The 10947-nt window shown below is 33.2% G+C and overlaps 1 protein-coding gene across 1 annotated transcript; it reads left to right on the top strand.

Annotated features, from left to right (window-relative positions):
- Positions 1 to 5541: 5541 nt before the first annotated feature.
- Positions 5542 to 6126, top strand: LOC139426593 (uncharacterized). Its single transcript, XM_071185898.1, has one exon. The coding sequence runs from the start codon at positions 5542 to 5544 to the stop codon at positions 6124 to 6126; it is 585 nt and encodes a 194-aa protein (XP_071041999.1).
- The last annotated feature ends 4821 nt before the right edge of the window (positions 6127 to 10947 follow it).

The following is a 10947-nucleotide window of genomic DNA, read 5'->3' as shown; positions in this document are numbered from 1 at the left end:
AAGAAGAGCTGAGTCTGAAAGAAGAAGAATAAGGAGGTATCGATAGAGAGTGAGTTTTTATTCTCTGTCATAAAATATTTAAAATCGAATTGTATTGTGAGTAATACACTGGTTATCATAAATTAAGGAAAAATCACAAAAATAGCGATAACTCTTTCAAAAGTAAGCCAAACCGTGCAAAATTTGCATATGTTGTCCACTAAGAGTAGCTGAGTAAAATTGCAATATGCAAATTAGTGGCGCTGCACTCGGCTTACGTCATCTGCCTGGAGCATAAAAGTCCAAGTTTGAGAGAAAGCACACAAATTTTACTGTGATTGCGACATTGAAAATCTGAGATAGCCAATTCGTAATAATGACCTCTAGGCATCATTTGCCTGAAGAACTACGATGGAGAGCCATCGGGAGACTAGAGGCAGGGCAGAGTCAATCAGAAGTGGCCAGATGGCTAAATGTGAGTCCATCTGTGGTTCATAGACTTTGGAGGCAATTTCAAACCACAGATTCGGCATCTAGGAGGTTCAGTCAAGGACGGCCAACTGTTACGACCAGTGCCGATGACCGATATTTGACATTAAGTGCACGCAGGAATAGAACCGCTACTCCGACACATCTTAGATCCTCTCTTGCTGCAGCCACCGGAAGGTTGGTGTCAACGTCAACTGTGCGCAGAAGGCTCCACGAAGGTGGTCTGTATGCGAGACGACCAGCCATTTGCGTGCCGCTCACATCACGCCATAGGAGAGACCGTTTGCAGTGGGCCCGACAACATGTCCACTGGACGTCAGATCAATGGAGGCCTGTTCTCTTTACGGATGAGTCCAGGTTTAGTCTAGAAAGTGACAGTAGACGTTATTTGATATGGAGAGAACCTGGGACCCGTTATCATCCATCAAACATCCGTGAAAGAGATGCATACGGAAGAGGCAGTGTCTGTGTTTGGGGAGGCATATCCTTAGGAGGGCGCACATACCTCCATGTCTTTCCAAGGGGAACCGTGAATGCTCAGGTTTATCGAGACAACATCCTTGATGCTTATGTGCGCCCATATGCCGGGGCAATTGGTGATTGCTTCCTGTTACAGGACGATAATGCAAGACCACACAGAGCTCGCATTGTTGATGATTATCTTCAACAGGAAACAATTACTCGCATGGAGTGGCCAGCTCGATCCCCGGACTTGAATCCTATCGAGCACGTTTGGGATGCTCTAGGGAGGCGTGTATCTGCCATCAATCCGCCCCCTCAGACCCTTGCCACGCTTGCAACTGCTTTACAAGAGCAATGGCTCTCACTTCCTATTGAACTGATAGACCGCATAATTGAAAGCATCACACATCGCTGTTTGTGCTGTATTGCTTCTAGAGGCAATCATATTCCATATTAAAGGTACTTTTTCTATTGCAAACCGATACTTCCAATTTGTTTATTTTATACATGTGCTAATTTCTATACTACTATTAATGTCTGATAATTTCTTTTTATGTTGTTTAATACCTTACTATGTGTTGTATATTGTGGGTAAGTTTCATAAAATTCCATGTGTAATTTCTTGAGTTATCGCGATTTTTGTGAATTTTCCTTAATTTATGATAACCAGTGTATATGTAATAGTTTTACTAAAAATTGCTCGTTAGGATGAAATAATCGCAAAGTTAACTGGAATAGCTGATTTTTTTTAATCGCTATCATCATGTTAAACCTTCTGCGTAGTTCCAAAACTACGAAGCTTTTTCTCTCCATTGTTAACGCTCCAATACAGGACATAACATACCAACAATCAAATGAGTGTATCACGAAAGAATAACAATCGTGTTCACCATCAGCGGGGTAAGAATGTAATTTCCACTTCATGGTTACCACTCATTCTTTTACCATAAGTCTGCTTCGATTGATTAAGTTTGTTAACGATAGCAATTGATTAAGAATACGAGCGCTTATATTGTTAACACGTTGAATGCCATGGGGTTCACTGGTGACCAACACTGAGTTTGTTCGCAGCGCCACGGGGGTCACCGGTGACAGACGATTTATTCATTAAAAACACATCATTCGAGTAAAGTTTTAATGCTTTTAGTTTTTTTTATTTTATTATCGTTGCTAAAATAGTTTGAAGAAATTAGTGCAATACATACCGAGAAAATCATTTTGGCCAGACGGGCAAGCCATGTAAAATTAGCGTGGCATTCAACGTGTTGAAGAAGGCTGACATTCGATGACAATCGTTAAGAATATTAACGCCCAATTGTTAAAAACGTAAAAGATTTACCATATTCGCCAAATTGTGAATTTTTGAACAGATTTTATTTTTAAGTTTTTGAAGGAATGAGACTGTTTATTTTTTTTTTAATCGTAGACGGTATGATCAGTTGAAGGTTTTGGTTTATATCGGCGATATAAACCAAACCAACCTAATGTCATCCTTAGCATTCTGCATTTTAATTTTGTCGCAGTTTACAAAGATTTTTTGCGTGCATAGGTTAACCATAGAAAAAAGTCTTATTGTAATCAAAATTTTGCTGAAATTTTGGCTCTTTGATTAAGCAAATAGTGAATAATATAGAAATTCCTGTCAGAGTTAGGGAACCCAAGTTAAAGCTCTCTGGTCTAAATTAAAGAATGACTTTTATGCATTTTATATGATAATTTAATTTTTGTCTAAAATGCAGGATTAAGAAGTAAATTTTTTTCATGGGGTACTTGCATACCTTTTTTCCTTATAAAATTCATAATTTTTTTTAAATTAAAAGTTAAGTAAAAAAAATAAAATTATAAATTAAAAGCAATTTAAAACAATTTTGCAATGCTTTTTTTAAATTTTCACAATATCTTTATGAGCTATATTTGTATAAACTAGAGATACAAAACTTTTAAGAGGAATTTGTTTCTTCACTGTGCAGGAATACGTATAATTTATAAGTTGTTACAAGTAAAAAAGAAGTAAACTGTATTTTTTTTCAACTTTTAATTCCTACTTCACAATTAGTTTATATTGTGAGCATTTGTTATAAAAGAAATTCTAAAATAAACAAATTTTTTGCAGTGATTCTGGACCATTGATGACGATTTACATTGATGCATAGTCCACGAGCCCGGCCTACATATACAAAGCTTACGAACATAGCCAACGAACTATGATGTGCCTCAAAAGCAGTTAAGATTTATCTGTATTTTAATCCTTTAAGAAAATAATAATTAAAAAATAGCCCAGGATTTTTTATGCTGAGTGCAGAATCACCCAAAAAGAATATTTTTTGAATTCCACGAAATGGTATAACCTTATAAAAGAAACTTGCATTTCAGAAATATTGAGATGCATTACTGTGTTAACGAGAACTATTGCTGCTTCGAATTCATTAACCTGAAATCAAAAAAATTTCAAAAGTCAACTGAGCATATTACCTAGTTGAATGGGAATAAATGCATAGTCCCTTAATCAAAGTTTTTTAGAGTAGTGAGGGGAAAAAAACAAAAAGACAAAAATAATTGGGATAAAATTTATTAAAAAATCGAAATTCTCTCATGTGCAATCTCATCCTATCTAAGTCATTGATAACCATTGCATTTACTTCAAAATTTGTTTGAAGCAATCATCCTATGTTCTTTGCAGCAATAGGCATCACAATCGCGCCCCAGTGTCTTTGAAGTTTAAGAGAGAGGCATATTAAAAAAAGAATAATTTCTAGAGACCCAGAAATATTTTCAGTCCTTGCAATCCCCTAACATAGCACCTTTGGAAGAAAAAAAATTTGCTTAAAAAAAATAGTAGTTCTGTTTTTCATAGTTTTAGGTCGGAACTTTTTCAACTTGATCATTTCCTTTCTAATCATTCTGTCAATTTAAAGTATAATTATATAATTTGTTTAACTTTATAAATGTGTATTAAACATACTTTAATCCACCTTCGTGTATAAAAAATCACCGAAAAAATTTAGAGGGTTTATAAAATCCTGACATTCACTATACAGTTCTTTCGCAAAAAAAATTACGTAGTGTTTGTGCTAATACACTTTTAGAAAAAAGCAATTAAATAAAACAGTTTTAAGGAAAGGAAAATTTCTCTTTATACTGAGTTTGATATCTTTTCTGTTCTTAAAAGTAAAAATGTGGAAAAGACAATAATTAGATGCAATCGTAGAATTTAGAATTGAAGGAAATAAAAGAGTTGAAAACTTATCGAAATAATTAGAGATTAATAGTTATTCAGGTTACTTTTCAGCGTGTATTTAATTTTTCTTTATATCAACTTGAAACAGAGTTAGGTACAGTGTCCGTCAAGTATTAAAACCGATAGATTATTAAATAAGTGCAGCTTATTAAAATTAAATCTGCCAGATCCGTATTGATACATTATCAAAATATGCCAAAGCTATCCTTTAATGTAATCATTATCACCGCTTTCTAAAATCAAATCGTTGTAAAAGCGTTTGTATAATTCTATCCCCTACGAACAAGGAGAAAGAAATATATAGATTCAATTTGGACTTCTTAGGTAAATTAAAGGGGGTGACGATAGTTTGAAACAGAGAGTGTGATTGTTTAGGAGTTTTAAAAAAAATTACCATCATTAATTTTAGTTAAGGTAAATCTATTTTCAATAGATGACGAAAAAGGTATAGTTTTAAATACACTTAACAGCAAAATAAATAAATAAAATAAGGTTGAAAAACGTTTAATTTTAAACTTTACTAGGCAATTAATTCTATTTTATAATCTTCTGTAAATTATTAATATAATTCATGTTTAATGCGATAAATGTCAATACAGAAATGCAGCAAATAATTTAACTTTTCATGCCTTGTAAAGATGAATTTCTTTGAATCTTTTTTTTTCTTAAATGTGTCTAGCTTATGGATTTAGCAACTTTATAAAATCAAATGTTTCAATGGACGGTTGACTTCCACAGAATGCTTAAATGTTATTTATACACATTTCCATTTCAGTCCTACAGATTAATACACTTTTTATTACAATAATAAGGAAACAAACAATTGGAAGAAGGTTTAAAAAAGTGTTGTTCGTTAAATCGGAATTTGCATAGGAATACTTTAACAACAAACTTAATTAAATTATCTATTTTAAATGAACAATTTGTATTTATATCAGGGTCTTAGCAACAGCCACACATTTTTGGAGAACAAAGCTATGCAGATTACATGCCATTCTAGTTAGATCATCAAAGAAAAGTATGAATGTTTATGCATCGTAATAAATGCTATTTATTTTACAAGGTTTAAATTTATCAAAAGTGGATCCCTTTTCGTATACAGCTTGCTTCAAAGTTATTTTTTTTAATACATCATTGACTTTCTAAAAAAAACTATGTAGAAAAAGCATACACAATTTCGATAAGATCGGTGAATTATTTTTTGAGAAATCCCTGTCGCTAGGATACATTTTTGTAAGGCGGTCTTCGAAAATCAGTTTGCAAACCAACGGACCGCATTTTTCGATGAAAATTACGCGTAATTCGGCTATCACTATTGCGTGTCTCTTTTTGAATTCTAGAAATCCTAGTGCCACGCTTATGAGGACACAGAGATGAACAACTGCAGTATTTATCTGGCTGAGCTCCTTGCGATACAGACAGCGCTCCAATGGCTTAAAAACCAGGGTTCTCCAATGGCAAGCATTTACACAGATTCCCTTTCTTCACTTATGAGCCTGGAGGACCCACGTAAACACCTCAAACTTATAGAAGAAACCAAAGCCACGTGGAGTAGCAACTATAATATAAATTGGATTAAAGCACACTCAGGCATTGAAGGGAGCGAAGAGGCCGTCTGGGTTGCTAAGGAAGCCACTAAGCTTGGCCAGATTGATTTTGAGATCCCGGGTGAAAAATGCGAAATTAAATCTTATATTAAGAACATTACTTTTCACCACTGGAGAGATGACTGGAGGTCTAGTGACAAGGGAAGACAAACCTATAAATTTTTTAAAGACCCAAGCATAAAGCGCCTGCAGGCCAATTTTTATTTAAACCAACTCCTTAATGGCCACGGAGTGTTCGGGACCTATCAACAAAAATTTTTCAAAAAATCAGCTTCATGCAATTACTGTGGAGTGAGACAGGACATTGATCATCTAATCAAGCACTGTCCAAGATTCGTGGAACCCACATGAATAATTGCGAAGAGGAACATCAATTCTTCGCTATATTGACCTGCAGGAAAATTGTGACTCAAATTATTAAACAAACCCTCGAGGACATTCTAGCCCCAGATCAACTGACCCCAGTCATAAACCAACAATCGAGCATGTCATCGTAAATTTTTACTAATCAACTTTTAGCCTTACATTTTGAATTTTAAATCTACTTTTGATTTTAGACTTCATAGACTTTTAGTCAGACTTTTACTTTTAGACATTTACTATTTGGACTTTTAGCTTTCATTGATTTTAGTTTTGAGATTTTTTTTTTATCGCTTATTTCCTTATTATTATAGTCATTTAATTCTCGATATTTACACCGGCGCTATTGGGTTTCATTGCCTTTAACATATGTTTTTAATTGTCAAGTGTTATTGTTAATCCACTTTTAACTGATCACCACCACTGTCATTTGGCAAAATTTTACTGTAATTTTAGTTTTTAGAGAAATTTTATTGCAATAATTTTACTTTTATCTCCGTATACCCCCCTGGGGTGGGTCGGAGTTCAACCTATTTATTATTATTATGGATACGTATGAAGTAAATTTACAAGCATTTTTTATAATAGAAATTCCATGAACAGAGGAAATAATTAAGACCGATTAATATCTTCTCTTCCAAATGACGTGCCCAATTAAAAATATATAAATAAAAATAATATAGTACTAAAATTACAATTTTTGTTAATAGCACAAAATGTATCGTCTTTCTTTTATTTTTAAATTGAATTGTTCAATCGTTCCACCCCCACCCCCCGGTTGTCACGAAATGACAACGGCTTTGAGAGACCTTTTGTTGAGATGAAAAGGCCTGAATGGATAATTAAACGATTAAAAACAGCATTTTACAAGTTGACTTGGTCAATACATAAGTATTTGGCTACAGTGAAACCTGCCAAGTTGACCACCCTTGTAAGTTGGGCACCTGCATAAGTTGACCTCAATTATCAAGAACGTAATTTTTCCTATATAATATAAAGAAGCAAATGCTTTGTAGCTTGACCACCTGTCTATCTTGTATGTTGACCACTGAAATAAGTCAATTTTGTCTAGGAGTATTATGAAATTCTATTCTAAACCCCTCATCAGTTGACCAGAAAAAAAAATTTCAGAAAATTTTCTGCATTTTTGAAATGTATGTTAAAATTTCACTTGTTTGGTGAAATAGTGTAAAAAGCTAATCTAAACCCTTTTGTGAGTTGACCCTCAGGGGAAACTGTAAGGGGTCAGCTTTTGACCATTTCTTTCATCCGTCCATTGAAAACTGGTGTGTTAGTTGAAAAGTTGCTCTTCCAGTTGCAATAGCGAGCATTTGAATAAGTGAATGCTCTGAAATATGCTTTGATCCTTTATTTATGGTCTTTGATCTTTAAATGTAGTAAATAAATTTTAAAGTGTTCAAATAATTTTATTTTGTTAAAGTTTTCAAATTACATGTTTTCGTGTTCTGATATTTTAAGAAATTATACTTATTAAACACTTCACATGCATAACTAACGAAATAATTTTTTTTAAAAATTAGTTAAATATTAGAATTATATGTATCAAATTGAAGTTCATTCAGGTTTAAACACATTTCTTAAGATACTCATTTGAATATTTTCTGAATAAAAGTTTTAAGTCAAGTAAAAAAAAATTTAAATATATAGCAACATGATATAGGAAACGAAAAAGTAAACAATGACCCAGGATTTTTTATCTAAAGGATTATTTATCTATAAGTTAACCACTTGTCTAAGTTGACCACTAAAACAATGCACCACAAGCGGTCAACTTACACAAGTTTTACCCTCAAACTGATCATTTCATATATAAACTACAAGAAAGTTAAAAGAAATTGAACGCATTAAATTGCATAGGATATGTTATACCGATTTTCACATGTCTTGTTGAAATGTACTATAAATTTATCAATCACACTGAAGGGTCTGAAATTTTTTCTTTGTTTTAATAGTTATATAGTTCTTTTAAGTGGTTTCTAGGCGAGTTCAAAAACATAGTATTTAAATTTCTAAGTATCTGACAGACAAAACGGAATAGATTGAAACGAATAGATTAGATTGTTTTTGTTTCGATGAATAACTGCTTCTAACCAACGTATTTTTTTCCCCTTCATTATTTTACCATTACGTTATTCTAAACGTTTTCAGCATACTTTATTGTAAACGTTAACTTAATAAAATGTTCTTACCACAAAATGACTTCACACTGTAACATCCACTTTCAGAAGAACTACAGGAGATATTATATCGAGCGCCGATTGCACATTGAATGCCTATCCATCTATCTTTTTTATATAGAAAGTGTTCAAAAGTCAAGTAGATTAGAGTCGATAATTTATGGTTTATTAATGTTTGACGAATAATTTAAAACGTCCATTATGTCTCTGAAAATATCGTTAATCTACAATAAATATATATATTTATCGTTTTTATACTGTTCGACTTATCTGCTTTACCTCTGAATGCTTCATACATCTATCAAACTATCTCTGTCAATATACATTTCTATCTATTTGCGCAATCGATGCTCAATATACCTCTGTAGTTATCATGCTCGTAAATAGTTACTCCATACTAGCATGTACTGAACGAAGTTTGAAAAAAATCCCTCTTCGAAGAAAATAGGAAAGTTACTGAATAGTAAATATTAACGAAGCGTGTTTTTTTTCTCTCCATAATTTAATATCCAATGCCAGTGACACTGTAATCAAAACAATGCGTTGGTTAGAAGTAATCATTGTCACTCTAATTCATTTCAACATTGTTGCTCAAAAATCGAATAATACTAGGTGAATAACTCTCCTACTAACTCATCAGTTGCAAAGACGGATGTTAATGCACACAGAAAATGTTTAACACGTGAATAACATGTGTTAGTTAAACCACAGGATTCGTCATATCGAGCGTCAACTGTATGTATACATGTCTATCTATCCATCTAGCTATCTATCGATCTATCTTTAAATATGGGTGGTCATAGTTAAAGTAGATTGAGTCCAAAAATGATAGTTTAAAAAATAAACAATTATGAATATCAGTTGAATTCTATGGAATTTCAAAACATGGTAGTTCACTTGATAATATAACTTGCTTCTTAACTATCAGAAATACTTTCATTCATAAAGGTATTATTACGTAACTATTACTTACTTTTCACTTTTGGACTTTATTTACTTCAGCTCTGAACGCTTCATATAGGTATCTAGCTAACTTTCCAATATATTTTCATATGTTTCTGTCTATATACATACAGTCAACGTTCAATATAATGATCACCTTGTTATTTATTTATAAATACCATCAACTAACGGATTGACTTTCTAGTGCCAGAAGAAATATTTTTGCTTTGTTCTTATGTTCATATATGTATACAAATGTCGTTTAAAATATCGTATTATAAATTAAAACGATATGCTTGTTAAAAGGAATCGTTTTCTTCAATTAACACACGATTAGATAATCGCATAATGTGACAAAAGCATTATCTAGAAAGATGTGAATACCGGGTGAGTTCATAATAATAAATTTATAGTACCTTTCAGAAATAAACTTAAGAAGATAAGCAATTCATATAATGCCAATGATAATATTTGTAGTTTTAGAAAATTCAATCCTATTCATTTTGATTCTTAGTTTTAGAGAAATGTCTTAGTCTTCTTCAATAGTTTTTTTTTTCGATATTAGGAGATCTAACTCTCTAACTATAAACTCTCTAACTATAAACTATCATGGGTCAGTATTTAAGAAGAAAAATAGTAATGCTAAAGTTACTGTATGCATAGGGGTCACACACCTGACTTATACCCCAGTTTCCTTATCGGTGAAAAGCTTCAACGTGCAGCATCGATAGCAAACCATCAGCTACGAATTCATTTTCTGTGCTATAAATAAGTTTTATGCTGTGGCTTACGATTTCATAACTCATTGTAGCTTATGATTTTATAGGCTTTGAAGCTTGTTTTAAAAAAATAATACGATCGAAATTACTACCTCTTGAGTTTTAAACGATAAAAGTGCTCAAAAAAACATTTCAAAAAGTTATTACTTAAAAACTCCAAGTGTTCAGGGGATTTAGTGCAATGCGAAGGCAAAGCTTGATGGTTACAACGTGCTACCTCGTTAGGGGACTTCAAGCTAGAAACAAAATACTAATAATAAATACAAATAATAAATTTAACCGAGGCTGAAATCGAAATTAAAACAAATCATTGAGTCCTATGAATGCCTTTTGCAAGTCATCATTGTTCCAAACACAACTGAGAGCCGATTAGTATTCGGCATCCTTCATCTCATGAAATGTCAGAAAAGAGAATGAAATGTCTCATGAAATGTACAGAATCTCATAGGATGTTTTATCGGTGTCTTAAAGAAATAGTGAAAATCAATCTGTTGTTGTTGTTGTGGCTTATCCTCCAAATGCCTGACGAAGTCAGACAAGGTCCATCAGACCGTTGACCCTAAGAAAATCGAGGACCAGAAGGGGAGATGAGTATATACCTCCCGATGGTGTTCCTGCCTTGTCGAGGCGGTGAGGCTTGTGTGTACCAATGACCCGGAGGGCTATGCCGGCGGTAGCTCGCTACCGGTAGGGTCTCCCAAGCCGGACAGGCCGAATGGTAGGTGCCAGACGAAAAAGAACACCAACACGAGCCGAGACAGACTTCTACCTACATGGTGCTCAGATCCCCAGATCAACAGAAGATTTTTTTTAAATTCACTTTCATTTTTTTTTTTATAAATCGTGGGCAGACTTTATTATTTTTTTGGGGAGAACCTGACATTGAATGAATG

The sequence above is a fragment of the Parasteatoda tepidariorum genome, chromosome 5, assembly GCF_982258835.1.
Source record: "Parasteatoda tepidariorum strain Cologne lab strain chromosome 5, Ptep-v5.0, whole genome shotgun sequence".
NCBI classification, from domain to species: Eukaryota; Metazoa; Arthropoda; class Arachnida; order Araneae; family Theridiidae; genus Parasteatoda; species Parasteatoda tepidariorum.
Note: the sequence above shows the minus strand (reverse complement) of the source record. Positions and strands in the feature narration are given on the sequence as shown.

What these genes read in the sequence shown, in the direction of transcription:
- LOC139426593 (XM_071185898.1), top strand. Translation starts at nt 5,542, where the DNA reads ATGAACAACTGCAGTATTTATCTGGCTGAGCTCCTTGCGATACAGACA.